The following is an 18,108-nucleotide window of genomic DNA, read 5'->3' as shown; positions in this document are numbered from 1 at the left end:
CTTTTTGATTTCTGCTTACGCATCCACCTCCTTCCGCTTCACACCTGGAGGCATTACCTCTACGAGATGCCTACTCGCGCGCCAGCACTGGATGAGATTGTCCTCGCCGGTCGAGCACATGACCCACGGGTCGTTCTTGTTCCATGAGAAGTCGCTGATGTGGTTGATGTGACCGCCGTGCATGAAGAGCATCTCCGGAGGGCCATCCTCGGCGTCTTCAGGGGTCTGCTCTGCACCAGCGCGAGACAGGTCCCAGAAGATGATACGGCGGTCGTTGGACGATGAGGCAATGATGCCCGAGTCATGAGGGTGCCAGTCCACCTTGTTGATCACGTCCTTGTGGCCTTCCAGGTTGTGGATCTTGCCTTTGTCTGCAAAGCGCAGGTCGAAAATACCAACCGTCTTATCCGCAGACCCCGTAGCGAATAGCTTGTCGTGCTTCGGGTGGAAGGAAAGCGAATTGATGGCGTCTGAGTGTGCCTTCTCGAATACGATAGCTGGTTTGCTCTCGGATGGTCTGCGGATGTCCATGATGCATATGTTGAGSTCATCAGAAACGGTGCCGAAARGGTTGGCGCCGTGCATTGGGTGGTACTGCACATCGTTCACGCATGCCGAATGGTGTGTGAACCTTCGTGCGGGTGAGATTGTGGGATTCTCAATTTTGAAGTCGCGCGACAGCTCCCACAGACAGACGGTCGTATCTTCTCCACCAGATAGCAGCTGGCCTTCGACGAAGGGATTCCATTCCAATGCGAATCCTTCTTTTGTGTGACCCTCTAACGTTGCTTGCGGCTTGACCCCACCAACCGGAATAGACGGGTGCTTGGTGCGATCCCACAGGTAGACCTTGTGATCTGGCGCCCACGTCGCGATCAAATTTGGGTTCTGTGGTTGGTATCGGGCTTTGTTGACTTCACCAGGGTGAGTGATCTTCTGCACGATTGAGAAGGTGATGGGTTCCTTCGCTGCACCATGTCCTCCCAAATCAGTCGTCGGAGCGTTGTATTCTGCTACGGTCATCGGCGGGGGATTCGGAAGGTTGATGTGGGCGATTTGCAGGTATTCGGCTTGCTGCTGGGAGGTGTGGGTGCCGATTATGAGACGATGCGAACGGCTAGACTTTCCAGGAACCTCCTTCACGTCGGGCAGCCATTGTGTGGTGAGGGTGGGCCAGTCAAGAGCCCTGCTGTACATGATGTCGTACAGAAACACGCAATTCTTCTTCCAGATCTTGTACTCCTCGTTGATCAGTTTGTTCTGTACTTCCTCCGCCGTGTCGTTGGTCATTTCTGCTCATCAAAGGTCAGAACAGTTCTCGAACTGCAAACGGGCTTTCAAGCGGCAAGAGGCCACTGAGTGCTAACGGAAGATACTCACCGTCCGCCATATTTGCGGTGGTTGCTGAGCGTGACTTCAAGTGAGGTCGTGATGTGATGTGGAGGAAGCGCGTTCGCGAACAATTCGTGAAGCTCCCAGCTATCCATGGCTGACTCACTAGCGCGGATGGATCGCTACACCTCTCCGCCGCATCAATGACACTGTTGACGTTTCTTTCTTCGAAGACTCCGTGTCGTTGACAGCCGCCACCACCCTTCTCTTCACCTCTTGTCCTCTCACCCCCTCCTACATCCTCTCCACGCCAGCGCGCCGCGCGCAATCCACATCATCCCCAGTCTCACTGCAACACCGCAACCGCCACTACCATGGGTGCGCCTTCACTTGCCTCACTAACACATGCAGAAACCTTCTAACACTCATCAGGTGTCCCAAAGTTCTTTCGATGGCTCTCCGAGCGCTATCCCGCCATCTCCCAGCTCATCGCCGAGAACCGCATCCCCGAGTTCGACAACCTCTACTTGGACATGAACGGCATCATTCACAATTGCACCMACGACAACGATGCCTCCGCAACCAAAGCTCGACTATCCGAAGATGAAATGTTCATCAAGATATTCAACTACATTGAGCATTTATTTGGCAAAATCAAACCCCAGAAGATGTTCTTCATGGCCATTGATGGCGTGGCTCCGAGAGCCAAGATGAACCAGCAGCGTTCCCGTCGTTTCCGCACGGCTCTGGACGCCGAGAATGCGCGCAACAAGGCGTTGGCTGAAGGCCTTGAGCTGCCCAAAGAGCCTCCCTTCGACTCGAACTGTATCACTCCGGGCACCGAGTTCATGGCGCGTCTCACGCAGCAGCTAAAGTACTTCATCGCGAAAAAGGTCACCGAGGATTCGGACTGGCAGGGATGTGAAATCGTCCTTTCTGGTCACGAGGTGCCAGGAGAGGGAGAACACAAGATTATGGAATACATCCGCCAGGCCAAGAGTCAGCCTGGCTACGACCCAAATGTGCGACATTGCTTGTACGGACTCGATGCCGATCTCATCATGCTGGGCCTGTTGTCGCATGACCCACACTTCTGTTTGTTACGCGAGGAGGTCACTTTCGGCCGCCAGAAGGCCAAGAGCCAGGAGCTCGAACACCAGAACTTCTTTCTCATGCACTTGTGTATTGTCCGCGAGTACCTGGAGGTGGAATTCCAGGAGCTGAAGGATCCCACCGTTTCAGCGGGCGTTACTTTCGACATGGAGCGCATCATTGACGATTTCATTCTCATGGCATTTTTCGTGGGCAACGATTTCCTTCCCAACTTAYCACATTTGCACATCAACGAAGGAGCGCTGGCGCTGATGTTTAACGTCTACAAAAAGGTCATCCCCAAGGCGGGAGGATACATCAATGATGGTGGTGTCATCGACTTGAGACGACTGGAAATGCTGCTGGTCGAGTTGAGCGACGTCGAGTACCGTCATTTCGAGCATGAGAACCAAGACGCCAGCTGGCTGAAGGATAAGAGTATCCAACGTGAGGATGTCATGGTGAAGACCAAGAAGAAGGGCATCCCAACAATTACGACAGGTCAGAAGGAGCTTTACCAGAAGGTAAAGAAGTACGTGAACGGCCGTTCAGGATCTGGCGATGACCAAGTGCTGGATATGCCGGCCAGTCTCAAGGCGGCTGATCGATCATTCATTGAGGACTTGGCTCGCAGCCTGCATCTGCAAAGCAAGAGTGTTGTCGACGATGATGGAAATCGCCATCTTCAGTTGAGCTTCCCACCTCGTCCAGAAATGGACGATGATGAAGAGGATGAAGACGAGGAGTCTCAAAACGCTCTACTGAGAGTGKTCAAGCAGTATGATCGTGCGAAGATTGAGGATGTATCCGCATCCGAAGCGCAGGAGAAAGCCAAGGAGAAGTACGACAAGAAGTTCGTCGAGTGGAAGAACAAGTACTACACGTCCAAGTTCGACTGGGGACTGGAGAACGAGGAGGAGCTGAGGAAGCTCACCGAGAACTACGTGCAGGGACTGCAGTGGGTTCTGTACTACTACTACCGTGGCGTTGCCTCGTGGCCGTGGTACTACCAGTTTCATTACTCGCCCATGATCAGCGATGTTCGCWGAGGTCTTGGCGCAGACATGAACTTTCAGCTCGGTCAGCCATTCCGGCCGTATCAGCAGCTGATGGGCGTCTTGCCAGATCGAAGCAAGTCGATCGTGCCGCAGGTCTATCACGACCTCATGACCAACCCCAACAGTCCGATCATCGACTTTTATCCTCGGGAATTCGAGCTGGATATGAATGGCAAAAAGATGGACTGGGAAGCCGTTGTCAAGATTCCCTTCATCGATGAGAAGCGCTTGCTATCGGCAATGGCGACGAAAGACCCATTGTTGACACCAGCAGAAGCTGGGCGCAACGACTTCGGCGTGAGCTTGAAGTTCACGTACGCACCAGACGTCGACTACACCTATCCAAGCAGTCTTCCAGGCGTGTTCCCAGATTTGGAACATTGTCGTGTTGTGGAAAACATTTTTGAGCTTCCAGTCATGGATGGCTTGGAAGTCTTCGTCGGTTTGATGGATGGGGTGAAGCTTGGTGCTTCTGCATTGGCTGGATTCCCTAGTCTGCGGACGCTGCCACACACGGGACAACTCGGCTTCCACGGCGTCAGTGTCTTTCAGCAAGAGAGCAGGAACGAGAGCGCAATCATCACTCTCAGTGAGGGGGAAGAGAAGAATACGATTGCGCATGCCAAGGCGAAGCTTGGAAAGGCTGTACACGTTGGCTATCCCTTCTTGCAAGAAGGCAAGGTCTCTAGTGTGWGTGACGAGATGTTTGTCTACTATCTCGCCGATCCAGAGCTCCCGGCCACCGAGCAGAACATTATACAAGCTCCTCACGAGGGTCGAGGCATTGAAGACTGGAAGAAGAAGGCGAACCGAATCGATTCTCATTACAGCAAGCGTTTGGGAATGATCATCGGCAGCGTTGAGAGTCTTGTGCAAATTGATCCGTTGGTGGGTCTGCGCAAGACCGAGCAAGGAGCAACCGTAAAGGAATATGCTCCCATGCAAGGCATTGAGCCCGATTTTGCTACACAGACCGTCGTCGACAACGTTATTAGCGAAGATCAGCGTTTCTTGGAGAGCGCAGCCGTGTCGATCCAGGAAGAGTTTCCCGTGGGCACACGAGCATTCTTCCTGGGCGACATGGCGTACGGCCGCCCATTGGAGGTGACTGGACACGGATCCGATGGTGGTGTTGACAAGGCAGAGATTTGGGTATCTCAACTTGCGACACGCGAGCCAGAGTTTGGCCTTGCCATCGCGCAGCAGGCGGAGCGGAGAAATCCATACACTCCGTCTTATGCCATTGCCAAGCAGCTCCATCTTCATCCGCTAGTCTTGTCGAAGTTGACATCCTCGTTCAACGTCAATTCTTCCGGCCTTCGACTCAATCTCGGCCTCAACATCAAGTTTGAAGGCAAGAAACTGAAGGTGCTCGGATACAGCCGGAAGAGCGCCAACGGCTGGGAGTTCTCCCCCAAGGCAGTTGATCTACTGCAGCAGTACATGATCAAATTCCCCGAATTCATTGCTCGCATCTCCGCCAACCCCACTGGAGACGGCTGGGAAGACACCGCGTTCTACCCTGATCCACAAGAGGCCAAGCTCAAGATGAAGGAGATTGGGCAGTGGCTGAAGAGTGTAGAGACAAAGTCATTTGAGCGCGTGCCGCTCGAGGCGGAGCAGCTTGATGGCGACACTGTCATGGCTATTGAGCAGGCAGCCGATGCGAACACAGCATCTGCCCAGCCCACACAAGGCAGAAAGCTCGGCAAAGTCCCCCGCGTCGCTCTGCTGAAGCCCGCCGATGCTGAGCAGCGCACTCAAAACCAGAACTTCCGTCTTGGAGACAGAGTTGTATACGTCCTTGACACTGGCCGCGTGCCCGTCGCCATGAGGGGAACTGTTGTGGGCATGACGCGGACTACTAGGAACACTCTGCTGGATGTTGTCTTCGACAATACGTTCATGAGTGGAACATCCCTCAATGATCGTTGCTCGCCGTTCCGTGGCAGCACGGTACCATCCAACTCTGTGCTCAACATCACCGACAAGCAGGTCGCCGCCACTTCAGAAGCTCAAAAGGCACGCGCGCCCAAGCAATCCTTCCAGCCGCTGCAAGGCAATCAAGCTGCGCGGGCTTCAAGCTACGGCATGCCAGGTGGTCCTCAGCTCATGCAGGGCAATGCACCTCCTGCGCTTCGTAGTGGTTGGCGTGGTGCCGTCAACGGACATGGTCCGCAGAATGGCGGGTTCTCTCGCGGTCGCGGAGGAGGGCCAGGCATGCCACATACGAACATTCCCATTCGTGGTGGTAGAGGGGGAAACACGAACGGCACATCTCAAGGCTTCGCGCCTCGTGGCGGTCGTGGTGGGAACAGAGGTGGTTATACCATCGTCGACAACACCGATCCTACGGAAGGTGTTGTGAGGAACAACAGGGACTTTGTTGCGCGGAACTACAGCAGCGTTCCTCCGCCGGCTGCGATCAACAATGACCGTGGTGGACGCGGTGGACGTGGACGTGGACGCGGGGGTCGTGGGGGTAGAGGTCGTGGTGTAGGCGAGCAAGCTGCTTAAGTCTGCTAGGTGTGTCCGTGGATCCGTAGGAGAATTCGGATGACGAATGCACTTGTTCACGTCTCACACTGCAAGATCCGAAATRCATCGACCCGTCGATCTCTTGACTAACCTTACCAGCCTACGATCTCAGAATTTGCAATGACCTTGTGAGTGGATATTCCCGAATGCGCGAGAGTCTCTGTGCTATTTTGGGTTGCCGCAGATCCTCCCGTATTTCTGTGTCTCGACTTAGAGCTAAGCTTACAGCCGAAACCAATGCAACGATGACATAAAGGTGCTGCGATCGATGGCGTAGTGGAGTTGACATCATGCTGCTGTGCTACAGGCTGCCAGTCCCGTCTTACCGATCTCGTATCTTTTACTTGGCATGCTCCATACCGGGCCCGACAATGCGAACCTTGACTCGTTTTACTGTGGTTGCCACGCTTTCTTTGACTTGACACCTCACGAGCTTGCTGGGATCATACGAGTCGGCGATCCGTGTGGTGGTAGGGTAGGGATAATGCTTGCTAGCTTGCCTTAGGGCAACACTTAATTACAAGTTGTGGCAGACTTCACCTATTTTGCCTGGCGTGTCCTATCATATAAGAGGTTCGTCGAATCCTTCGATTCAAGTCATCTCCACCACCAACACCATCATCAATATCTCTTACTATCTAAACAACCTCTCAAAACAATCCCGCAACAATGAAGACCGCTTCCGTCCTCGCCTTCGCTACCACGGCCCTGGYCGCCGCCGTGCCTGTTCCTCAAGCCGGAACCAGCTTTCCTCTGAGATTTGGAGGACTTCCCTTGGCCGATGACGGCACCAAGCTGGGCTTCGTCGCAGCCAATGGCCTCGAATTCGTCCTCGGAAAGCCCAGCAAAACCTACTGTCCGGAAGACTCCGTTGTCGACTGCAGCCAGACCAACAACGACTCCACCATCTTCAGCTACTTGAATGGCAAGGGAGTTGTCAACCTTGATACTACCGTGCCTGGTGGCCAGCAGGTCTACGTCGCGGCCGGAGACGAGGGACAACAAGCTGGTCAGCTTTTGTTCACTCCTGCACACTCAGTCAAGACCTCTGGACCAGCTCTCTACAACGGCTTCGCCATCGCGTACGACGCAAAGTTGCAATTCGAGAAGCAGGACTGGTTCGCTTGCCCTAGGAAGCAGGATGATGGATTCCTTGCATATGACATTTGGGCTGCTTCTCGCTTTGTACCTGGCAGCGATGATGTGGACTGCGTTTCTTTCGTCTGGAAGAACCAGTATGTCGATAGCGACGTCAAGACTGCTTGGTCGTACGAGTAGATCAGTCATCTTGAGGTGGAAACAAGGTGATTTGGAGAAGATTATGACAAGCGATTTGTGTGCATAGCGAGGATTCATTTTTATACACTTATTGGGATTGATAGCAGCCAATGACGATGGAGTCTATCWCAATGAAGATCGTTCGTTCCAGAGCGCACTGATAGCACATACCCCCTTCACCGCAGGCCAGTTAGGTGAGGACTCAATTTTCAATGTATCCGATCCTTGAACACTGATGTAGGGCGCAGTGGAGTTGTCATAGGATAGACGATTACCGATGAGGGAGAGGCAGGCTTGGTGGACTATCTCGATGTCCTGGATGTCGGTGATAGCAAAGGAAGCCGCAGTCACCTACTTTAGCTGTGCGCTCCGCTTCTAATTCTCTGCTTATGGAAGCACGGATGCTGTCTTGGATGTCATGGTGGTTTTTGGTCAAATTCTGAGATTTCAGAGAAGATGCTCGTGCTCCAGCGTGCGATGTTTACGGACTGGTCAGCTACTCTTCGTCACATTCCTGTGAGAGTCACCATTGGAACGAATCGAGCTTGGCATTACAGCAGTCGTGGTGCTCCCTGGAGGCTTCATGCTGATGTCCGAGAGCGAAGCGTAGTCGCAGGAGCACAGACCATTTCGCTACGGTGGCCAATTAGAAGCAGGTCCAGTCACTTTCACGTGGTCCAGGAACTTGTCTAGAAGAGGAATAGAGTACTCTTGGCAGTCTGTGCGCTGTCACGCGTCATCGCGTCGCGTTKCCGATCTCGGTCTTGACACGAACTGCTGGACAACATTGCCCAATTTGTGATTATGCATCAATCAAAGCGCTCCGTCAAATGTCGAGAGCGTTCGAATCCCTCGCATCACCACGCGTCTCCGAACATCATTACACGGCCATGTTCGATGACAGTCTGCTAGCATTGGAAAGCATCGCCGATTCGCGGCTGTCCAAACACGTCAAAAGGCTCACCTACTTCAACGATGCACTGCCATCTTACCAGAAGAAGCAGTACCTGAATTTCGTCGACTTCCGCCTCGAATTCCACGCCTGAGTAGAACAAAGACCGGACGAGTTTCCCGGCGAGGTCAGAGACTGATCGACAGATTTCCTCCGATAGCCCGAAGTCTTCCAACGCACGTCCGGTGCCTGGAAGACGCTGCCACGCCATCGCCTGGTCAAGCAGCCATTGGAGCGGGATGGAAGGCGTATCAACAGCGGCTGAAGGAACACAAGAGCTGGAGCAAAAGAAACCAGGAGTCAAGACTTCGGGCAGCTTTCCAGAGACTTCCTTCCCGACTTTGTTGAGGTGGACTTGACGCGAGCCCTGTTTCAAGAGAAGGGTACAAGCCAATGGCCGGTGTGGGAACGCTGGCGTGAAAGCATACTAACTGGCCCCGGCGATTGGAAGGGGCACTTTACGCCTGCCGACAAGCAAATTGATTTCGGTTCAGTTGTTGAGACTGCTGCTCTATGCTTGCTTGAGGCTATTGCCCAGCTCAATCGTGAGCAGGCGGTTGGTGTTTGACTTGTTTCCATATTGCGTCTGCAGAACGATGTGTCGCAACGGCTCTCGCTCGCTGCTAATAGTGTAGGTAGGATTCTTGTAGGCTATATACAGACCACCGAGGTAAGAGGTGGGATCCGCATTTCCCTGGATCCCCTCAGCAACAGGCTTGGCTCGCGCTCCGCCGAAAGCTTCGTAAGGTACACTTCATCTTCATCAACACTGTCTTTTCAACACGATTCGTGGGCGAATGGAAGAGGCCCGCGGAGGTCCCCCAAACCTCCGAGATGCTGGATGACCAACGGCGAGAGAGCATCGCAAGTGCATCGCAAAACTACAGAGACGTCGTTCTGGAGCAGAATCTCGAAGCTCTTCGATATCTGGTAGTAGCCGCTGAAGGTGAAGCTGAAGGCTTGCGCAAAGACGATCTCCCCGACGAGGAGATTCGAGATGCGTGTCTGAGGCTTTTTAGCGAACAATATGGTCTTATCAGCCCAGACGCGGGCGTTGCAACGCCGGCGTCTAGTCTCGACGACAGTGTACTCCCTAACACGATCAAGGTATGACGATGGCTACTACTCCTCAACAAGCAGTCTGATACGAACGGTGCTTTCAGAGGTGCTCTCTTGATGGTATCGATCACGGCGCTGTTGATGTACAGAAGCGAGAGGCATGGTTTGATGCAGTGCATACTGCAATCGCAAGTCTCCATGTTCAACCAGATGATCAAGATCCACACAATGCGGTCGCAGAGCATTTTCGGCCTCTATGTCTACCGGCTGACTTCCAATATCTGGCGACATTAGTTCGCGGAGTATGCGGTCCCGGTCTACCACACTATCGAGAAACAAGTCAGTTCTCTTTCATCGTGGATCCGGAAGAAGCGATCAACGACCTCGAATTCTACGGAACCAGGAATAGAGTCGTCGTGCCCGCACGCGGTCGAGATGTCTTAGCAGAGGCGTTCCATGCACTTGACATGGTTTGGGAGGACTGGCAGATTGCAGTTGGCGTTAAGCCGGGCGATGGACCACGAGGGTGGGATGGACCTTGGATTTTGTATTGTCGTCGAATAGGCGACGAAGGGAGTCTTTGGGGGTGGAGGTATGGGATACGCGAGGAGATTGATTACGAAAGTGAGCTGTTTGATACTATAGAGGATTTCTTGGGGTTCTATGCATGTTACAATGAGCAGAAAGGGGATAGGCTTGAGGCGATCCCATTGGAGCAGGTTATGTGATGGTGAATTGTCATAACCTAGGTAATATAAAGTCTAGATATCCGCAATAGAATGGAAGGAAGTTATATGCCCATTCCATCGTCGACTGCACCAATAAGTGCCGGTCACTTTTCTGCATCCCGAATGATCCTATGACCCAGTCCCCATGTCATCCAAATTCACGCCTCTTAGAAGTTGAATCTCAATTAGGATGTTAGGAAGCTGGACGAGATCTTTGAAGCGAGAAATGGAAGGTTTCAGTGGAAGTGGAGCATGCACGCTCGCGTTTCGAGGGAGCGAACCAAGAATGCTTCGCACCAAGATGGGTTCAGCCACGGAGGGAAGACTTGCAGCCACAGCTTCGCATGGTTCATCCAAAGCGCCAATTCCGGTAAAACGCCACGCAGAAGGCATTGTGAAGTTCGGTACTGGTTCTGAGGCCAGCGTACTTCCTCTGTTGAGTAGTGTGCTGAACTATTCCAGTCTCAACATGACGGGAGGCGCACGCAGTCACTCACTCGCTTCCAGAAACCGCTAGGGCTGAGTGCTTTACGGCATTGCCAATTTGACCAGCATGCACGCTGCAAGACGCTGTAAATGCTTGTCTGGAGATGCACCAAGCAATACATTCAGCCTGAAGATACATCAGCAATATCAGAACGGGCGGGAAGCCACCAAACAGCCTTTGCACGTCTTCTCTGCGGCTCTGCACCGCAGTATAAAAATTGGGCAGAAGGGTCCAAGGTCAGCACTACGAGCAGATCCCTGTCTTGCCCTGATGCGCCGGGGAGGTTCCGAACAAGGGGAGTTCGGACTGATGCCAAATACTTCGCAGGGACAGATGTCACGTTTTCGAAGATGAGGCTTGAAATTCGCCGATGAATGGAGCGAGGACTGCAGCGGCTCTCCGACAGTTGGCACCTCCTCTCACGCCTCCCGCTCGTCCATCGATAGTAAGGTAAGGGGTCTCGAGTAGCGAATGCGGGGTGTTCGTTGCTGCCATTAGTTCTTCTTAGCCGTGGGTGACAAAGGGCAGAGGCCCAAAGCATCGACCACCTCGGCTTTCCGACACGCCACCTTGCATGCGAGGTCGGATCAAGGTTGGATCGCCAGGATCAAGCCAATCAACATGCATGCATATGCTGGAAAAGGCGGTAATCCATWGCAAATTGTATAGACTAAACGATGATGCTTTGGATGATCGCTGTTCTGCCACGCAAAAGGGCCGTCCAATCGCACCTGACGAAGGCGCTCACGACACACAGTTTCCCCAGATCGGCAGTATTGAATTTGCAGGCCAGACCGGCTCTACACAGTCAGAGGCGTCGCCGGCTTGTTCCATAGCCGGCAGCTTATTTTGTTGTAGTTGTCTGATGTCTCTTCCCTTCCTCTCTCTCCATTCCACCTCCTCCTGCACCCCTCTCCCTCTCTCTACTATCGACCCACCGATACCACTGACTACAACCTACCAAGACCGATTACCACCATGGAGGCCCTACTAGGAAAGGCACGCAACATGTGCCCTTACCTCCACAAGACTTCGCCCGCCACGCTGCGCTCGCTCTCCACCAGCACGAGCATGCAGCAGAGCGTCAGTGCAGGTGGCAGCGCCATGTCCAACCTACAAATCACCGCTCGTCGCTGCCCCGTCATGGGCAAGGCTTTGTCCGTCCAGGGTGCTCGCAGTGGCAATGCCGCTTTGAACGGCGTTTTTGGAGGCTCGCGTGCCTACCACGCCAAAGTCCCTCGCGCCAAATTGCACACCAGCAGCTCCAAGGAAGCCCAAGCCGTGGAGAGACCTGCAGAACGCCGTCAGCAGCACGCTCCGTTCTCCCGTCCTTCTGGCAATGCTGCGAGTGCTTCAGCCGCGACCGGTCACGCTCTCACTGGTGTTCCACCGCCACCAAAGGCGGCTCGATTCGATTATGAGGAATTCTACGGAAACGAGCTGGACAAGAAGCACAAGGACAAATCGTACCGCTACTTCAACAATATCAACCGACTGGCTCAGGAATTTCCTCGTGCACACATGTCTGGACGGGATGAAAAGGTGGATGTGTGGTGCTCCAATGATTATCTCGGAATGGGTCGGAACCCACAGGTGTTGAAGAAAATGCACGAGACGCTGGACATGTATGGTTCCGGAGCCGGTGGAACACGAAACATTTCAGGACACAACCAGCACGCTGTTGGATTGGAGGCCGCTTGCGCAAAGCTTCATGCAAAGGAAGCCGCGCTGGTCTTCTCTTCTTGCTACGTTGCGAACGACGCTACGCTGGCGACTCTGGGAAGCAAGCTGCCTGATTGTGTCATTCTTAGTGACAGCTCGAACCACGCATCGATGATCCAAGGCATCCGCCACTCGGGTGCTAAGAAGGTCGTGTTCAAACACAATGACGTTGTCGATTTGGAGAACAAGCTTGCCGCTCTTCCCCCAGATGTCCCAAAGATCATCGCTTTTGAGAGTGTTTACAGCATGTGTGGCAGTATTGGACCGATTGAGGAGATTTGTGACTTGGCTGAGAAGTACGGCGCCCTTACCTTTTTGGATGAAGTCCATGCTGTAGGCATGTACGGGCCAAACGGTGGCGGTGTTGCTGAGCATCTYGACTACGACGTATACGCAAAGGGAGGAAACACCCGCGGAACCGTTCAGGACCGCATTGACATCATCACTGGAACTCTCGGCAAGGCTTATGGGTGTGTTGGAGGCTACATTGCTGGCTCCACGAAGATGGTTGATACCATTCGTTCACTCGCTCCCGGGTTCATCTTCACGACTTCTCTCCCACCAGCCACCATGGCAGGCGCCCAGACTGCTATCGAGTATCAGATGGCGTACCAGGGAGACCGTCGCCTGCAGCAGCTCCACACTCGTGCCGTAAAGGCGTCTTTGGAGGAGCGCGACATTCCTGTGATGCCCAACCCGTCTCACATCATTCCTGTCCTCGTCGGAAACGCCGAGGTCGCGAAGAAGGCTTCTGACCTGCTTCTCGAGAAGCATCAGATCTATGTGCAGGCCATCAACTACCCTACCGTCCCTGTCGGACAGGAGCGTCTCCGCATCACCCCGACTCCTGGTCACGTAAAGGAATTCCGTGCTCATCTCGTCCAAGCTTTGGATAGCGTCTGGACCGAGCTGGGCATTAAGCGCACTTCTGACTGGGCGAAGGAGGGCGGCTTCATTGGCGTCGGCGAGCAGAATCCAACAGCTGTGAAGCCTCTTTGGAATGACTCTCAGCTGGGCTTGGAAGAGGTCGCTCAGGAGCTCAGCTCCGGCGCGAGTGCTCATGGCGTACTTGAGCGTGTCCTCGAAAGCGAGGCTCGCCAGACTCGTCAGGCCGTTGCCGCTGCAGCTTGAAAGAAGGGTGTTTTGACGTCGCGGATGTGAATTGAAGCTCACTTTCACGACGATCTAGTAGTCTGATTTCTCCACGTGGTGCGCCCGCTAAAAACAACACGATCTTTACTGCGATGTGGGAACCCGTTTTGGGTTCTCTTCCGCAGAATAACCACACACTTGACTTTTCCTTCGTTCATCTTCCACGCATGTGTTCTTGATATCCTAGATGTGTACCGCCCTCGCTCACCAATCGATCGTCGTGTAATGTAATGTACAGCTCGATTGGTGATGTGCAGACCATTATGATTCCTCCCGACGATATCTACCGAAACATTATCCTCGCTGCAATATTGATTGGCCAAGGCACTCCTGTTGCTTTTACCGCCCTAATCTCCACCGTCAAAACTCCATATCAATGCTCGCTCTACATCATGCACAGAAGTCGCATCAATCACCCCAGCTTCGACCCAGAAGCTCCACTCAACCCTCCCTTCGCATAGCTTACAGGTTTTGAAGCATCGCTCACTGTCCCACCAACATTAGCAGCAGTCCTCTCAGCACCCTTCGCAGCGTCATTCGCTCGAGCAGTACTAGCACCCACTTGTTGATTCGCTTTCGCATTGGATCCAGTCGTTGTCGCCGTAGACTTCTTCTCCCCATTCCCCTCCGGTTTCTTTGYTCCCTCGTTAGGTTTGTTGAATCGATCTCCATATCCCTCAATCCCCTTTTTAGCATTCTGTCCTCTGGCATCTTCCATAAACCCGCTCAGTCTACCTCCAGTAAGTGAATTGAGTTTGTCGCCAATCGCAGAGCCTTCGGGTGCTTGGCCGCCACTTTCACTGTTGCTATCACCATTCGCCCAGCGGAGGAGATGATATCCTCCCAAACCCCATAGAAAGAGGAATGTCGCGGCGAATGTTGTGAACATTATCGTGGGCAGGACAATCAGTAGTGYCACTCCAACACAGAAAACTGTAAAGAGCACGGCGCCGAGCAATGCTACTATGAGAGCTACGACGAGGGCGAAGATAAAGACGGAGATGCTGAAGAGGATGAAGAGGCCGAGTGGTACGCCTGTTAGGAGTAGGTTCATTCCTAGGAATGCCTATGATAAGGCAGCGATCAGTACAGCGAGAATTTCAGATGCAATGACTTGGTAGTCCCTACAGAGAGCTTAGGATTCGACAGCATAAACGATTGCAGCTTTGCGAAGAAAGCGGCTCGTTTCTCGGGAGGAAAGATGGAGTCCACGAGTGCTTGTCCTTTTGCCCCTACTGTTGATGCCAGCGAGCCGATGGAGCTGAGAAGCCCATTTGTTCCGCTTTGGATCTTGTCTTGCACGCCGGCGGCAGGAGTGCCTTTTGTGACGCTTTTGGTCTGCTCTTGTACGCCCGAAGACGCGTTTTTCGCCTGGTCCGCCATCTTTGGAGACGGAGCGGGAGAGCGGGAGGTTTCGCGAAKGATGTCGGAACGATTGGGATGGCGAGCGGATCGGAGCTCGAGTTTTCGCGGCGGGTTGCTCTTGCTGATGCTGCTGCTGCTGCTGTGCTCTCCGGAGGAGGCAGTTGGGGAAGACGTTGTGAGAGCCTGAGCGGCAAGGTGGAGGATGGGAGAGAGAGGTGGTCAAGGAGAGGTGAAGGGGTGATACTACCAGTGTTCAAGCAAAACTGCTTCGTTGTGGAGCTGGGGTAACCGGATGTTCCACCGGACGCGTCTTGACTGCCATGGTTTTGTGAGGTTCTGACGTAGGTTTCGGAGGATCGGCAAAAGACCTAACAGCTCGAACTTTCGCATGTGAATTGTTCGGAGTGCTTGCCCCGAGGACATATTGTCGTGCTCTTCAAACGATGGGACGTGAGCCATGCAGCTAGCTTGCAGAATGGAGGCTCGTATACACTCGAAATATTTGGAACTACAGCCCGTCTCTTTTGCCTTGGAGATGATCCCAACAAACATAGTACCTTAATCTGCCGAACGTTGCTCATTCACTTCCATGTACATATGTATCCACCAAGAGTGTCGAACTCGTTCTCTTCCAAGATTTAAGGGTCTTACCGGATTAAAATTCTGTTCTCGTTAAGAGTCAAGCAGAACGACATACTTGCACCCGTCAAGATATATTGATAGGGTTAGGGTTGGGGTAGCGACAAATTTGCTCAATCATGTCCGGAGATTTGGGAGATGACATAATGCTCTGTCCTGTTTGCAAGTACAAGGCGCTCTGTTTGATGTTGTGAGCAAATACCGAGTRAATACCCATATCACACGTGCAGTACCGGACTATTGTGCATATCATGACGTCACCACATCGCGTTCCGTTAGCCGGAGCAATTGCAGTCGTGTCAATCAGGACAGCATTGGACCACGACGATCTCATCGAAAGAGGTCCAACAACAAGACGCCATCTCTCACAGTAGATCGCGACCAAAGACGGACTTTGCAGACATGAGTTACGGTAGGGTTCCCACCAATCATACGTGTCAGCAATCGCTAACGACCTCTCTAGACTCATTGGTGGAAACCGTCGTAGACGGGGGCTACCTACCAGAATTTGTGCTTCGCCGTGGGATCAGAGGCCAGCTTCGTGAGAGAATCAAGTTGATCAAGACCACCAGCTTGGCAGAGAGCTATGAAACCAAGATGAAATACGTGGAACTGCTCAGAAGTCGGCCAATAGCAATTGAGACCGCTGCGGCGAACGAACAACATTATGAAGTCGGCACTGGAGTTCTTTCTGCCTGTCTAGGTCCGAGGATGAAGTACAGCTGCTGTCTGTATCCGAAGGGAACAGAAACGCTGGCTCAGGCTGAGATTGCCATGTTGGAGAGCTATGTGGAGAAGGCACAGTTGAAGGATGGCATGAGGATCTTCGATCTTGGGTAAGAATTGCTCAGATCTTGAAGCTCAACACCTACTAACGTATCGCAGATGTGGATGGGGATCGCTCTCACTCTACCTCGCCGAGATATTCCCCAACTCCAAGATCACTGGCTTCTCCAATTCGAGAACGCAGAAAGAATACATCGACTCCATGGCAAAGAAGAACAAGTTTGACAACCTGGAGATCGTCACTGGCGATATTTCGACGTACGACTTCAAAGGTACACCACTGGAAGGCCAATTTGATCGTGTGCTCTCGATCGAACTCTTCGAACACATGAAAAACTATGAACTCCTCATCTCGAAAGTTTCGACCCTTCTCAAACCAAGCGGGAAGCTGTTCGTTCACATCTTCGCCCACAAAACCTCTCCCTACGACTTTGAAAGCGGCTGGATGACGGACAATTTCTTCACCGGCGGTACCATGCCATCAGCGGATCTGCTCCTATTCTTCCAACGTGATCTCAAGCTCGAGAGACAGTGGTGGGTAAACGGGAAGCATTACGCAAAGACCTGCGAGGACTGGCTCTCCAAGATGAACGCGAGCAAGAAGGAGATCTGGCCGCATCTTGAGGAGACTTATGGAAAGACAGACACTGCGAAATGGTTTTACCGCTGGCAAGTGTTCTATCTGGCGTGCGCAGAACTGTTTGCGTGGGATGGAGGTGAAGAGTGGGGAGTGTGTCACTATCTGTTTGAGAAGCCAGCATAGTGGGGCGTTCGAATCTTCTGCGCCATCGTGATGGCGGTACTTGAGTCGTTTTTGAGCAGTCACGTCACCGGATCTATTATGGAAAGGTATAGAATGCAGCAATTTACTACTATGATTAGAGAGCAGTTAGACATGTCAGCTCCATTGCCTCCGTTGGTTGCAAATCTGAAGCGACAGTTCCGATCTCAGCACTCAACGAGCTTTCACTGATCCAATCTTCTTCAGACGGCACGAAGCAACTGTCAATACTCTAGAACACGACTGGCCCGCGGAGGGTGAGCTCATCTCATCTTGGGACCGAAAAAACTGCAAGAAGTCGAATGCTGGAAGAAGCAAGAGGCACAGCCAAACAGAACACCGTGTGCTGTTTGGGCTTCGCTAAACGTCGAGTGCAGCAGTCTGGTTGGTCGAGACGCAAATGCCGAAGATGCTAATGCAGCAAAGCGAGACACGACCTTGACTTCTTTTGCACGGACTGTTCGTCCAAGTCAGTTGAAAACAGGAAAGCAGTCTTACAGCCCTGAGAGATCCTACCTTATGATGGTGGGACCTACAGCACCTGCAGTCTCATCTCTTGACGAGTAGGGAGGTGATGGTCGGTGTTCTGCGAGCTGTCTTATCATCGATCTACGTATCCGATGCTGTAGCCACAGCCATAGATTGAAGATGTCAGGATGTTCTTGTACGTGATCGGCACCCGGCTCCATCCCATCCTATATACCAGGAGAATCACATCTGATAGAGGGTCGTCATCATTTTAGCTCACGATGACAACGCTGGGAACACCTTGTGGGAAAGACCGCAYCAAGATAAGATCGACCCTTTCCTTCTAGGTCAACAACACAGGGCAAGCTAYCCCTTGCAAGCGAGTGCACCCGATGCTGTATGTACACGGAGTACACACCGCATGCTTACCTTACTTTACCTGTTGATGCGTCCGCCAGCATCCGAAAGTCGTCTTGCTCAGATATTGAGACCAGCCAGCGAACAATCAGTCCGTACGCACGGAAGATACCTAAGTAGCAATCATGTCTTGCGTGACCTCGCTCTGACACGACCGTCACGTCACCGCTGTGACGCTCATTACAAGACCGAATGCCTGCTCTTGGAAGCGAACTATACCCTCGTGGCGATCCCGGTCGACGCTAACGTCCTCA

At 52.9% G+C, this 18,108-nt stretch overlaps 7 protein-coding genes; 5 read left to right on the top strand and 2 right to left on the bottom strand.

The window, feature by feature from the left end:
- Nucleotides 1-15: 15 nt before the first annotated feature.
- On the bottom strand, nucleotides 16-1,390 carry RCC_07243 (related to Histone acetyltransferase type B subunit 2; the record flags this gene model as incomplete). XM_023772501.1 has 2 exons in its annotated part: nucleotides 16-1,292; nucleotides 1,381-1,390. The coding sequence occupies 2 exons, from the start codon at nucleotides 1,388-1,390 to the stop codon at nucleotides 16-18; spliced, it is 1,287 nt and encodes a 428-aa protein (XP_023628269.1).
- Nucleotides 1,391-1,706: 316 nt separating this feature from the next.
- RCC_07242 (probable 5^-3^ exonuclease XRN1/KEM1/SEP1 involved in DNA strand exchange and mRNA turnover) lies at nucleotides 1,707-5,999 on the top strand (the record flags this gene model as incomplete). XM_023772500.1 has 2 exons in its annotated part: nucleotides 1,707-1,710; nucleotides 1,765-5,999. The coding sequence occupies 2 exons, from the start codon at nucleotides 1,707-1,709 to the stop codon at nucleotides 5,997-5,999; spliced, it is 4,239 nt and encodes a 1,412-aa protein (XP_023628268.1).
- A 690-nt stretch (nucleotides 6,000-6,689) lies between these two features.
- RCC_07241 (uncharacterized protein) lies at nucleotides 6,690-7,298 on the top strand (the record flags this gene model as incomplete). The annotated part of the gene is made up of 1 exon (XM_023772499.1): nucleotides 6,690-7,298. The coding sequence occupies one exon, from the start codon at nucleotides 6,690-6,692 to the stop codon at nucleotides 7,296-7,298; it is 609 nt and encodes a 202-aa protein (XP_023628267.1).
- Nucleotides 7,299-9,084: 1,786 nt separating this feature from the next.
- On the top strand, nucleotides 9,085-10,037 carry RCC_07240 (uncharacterized protein; the record flags this gene model as incomplete). XM_023772498.1 has 2 exons in its annotated part: nucleotides 9,085-9,357; nucleotides 9,414-10,037. 2 exons carry the CDS (start codon nucleotides 9,085-9,087, stop codon nucleotides 10,035-10,037), a joined length of 897 nt encoding a protein of 298 aa, XP_023628266.1.
- A 1,465-nt stretch (nucleotides 10,038-11,502) lies between these two features.
- On the top strand, nucleotides 11,503-13,377 carry RCC_07239 (probable 5-aminolevulinic acid synthase; the record flags this gene model as incomplete). The annotated part of the gene is made up of 1 exon (XM_023772497.1): nucleotides 11,503-13,377. One exon carries the CDS (start codon nucleotides 11,503-11,505, stop codon nucleotides 13,375-13,377), a length of 1,875 nt encoding a protein of 624 aa, XP_023628265.1.
- Nucleotides 13,378-13,810: 433 nt separating this feature from the next.
- Nucleotides 13,811-14,781, bottom strand: RCC_07238 (uncharacterized protein; the record flags this gene model as incomplete). XM_023772496.1 has 2 exons in its annotated part: nucleotides 13,811-14,464; nucleotides 14,527-14,781. 2 exons carry the CDS (start codon nucleotides 14,779-14,781, stop codon nucleotides 13,811-13,813), a joined length of 909 nt encoding a protein of 302 aa, XP_023628264.1.
- A 1,023-nt stretch (nucleotides 14,782-15,804) lies between these two features.
- On the top strand, nucleotides 15,805-16,951 carry RCC_07237 (related to N-methyltransferase; the record flags this gene model as incomplete). XM_023772495.1 has 3 exons in its annotated part: nucleotides 15,805-15,814; nucleotides 15,866-16,238; nucleotides 16,288-16,951. The coding sequence occupies 3 exons, from the start codon at nucleotides 15,805-15,807 to the stop codon at nucleotides 16,949-16,951; spliced, it is 1,047 nt and encodes a 348-aa protein (XP_023628263.1).
- Between the last annotated feature and the right edge of the window lie 1,157 nt (nucleotides 16,952-18,108).

Source organism: Ramularia collo-cygni, assembly GCF_900074925.1.
Source record: "Ramularia collo-cygni strain URUG2 genome assembly, contig: RCC_scaffold11, whole genome shotgun sequence".
NCBI lineage: Eukaryota > Fungi > Ascomycota > Dothideomycetes > Mycosphaerellales > Mycosphaerellaceae > Ramularia > Ramularia collo-cygni.
This window is presented reverse-complemented; position numbering and strand designations above follow the sequence as displayed.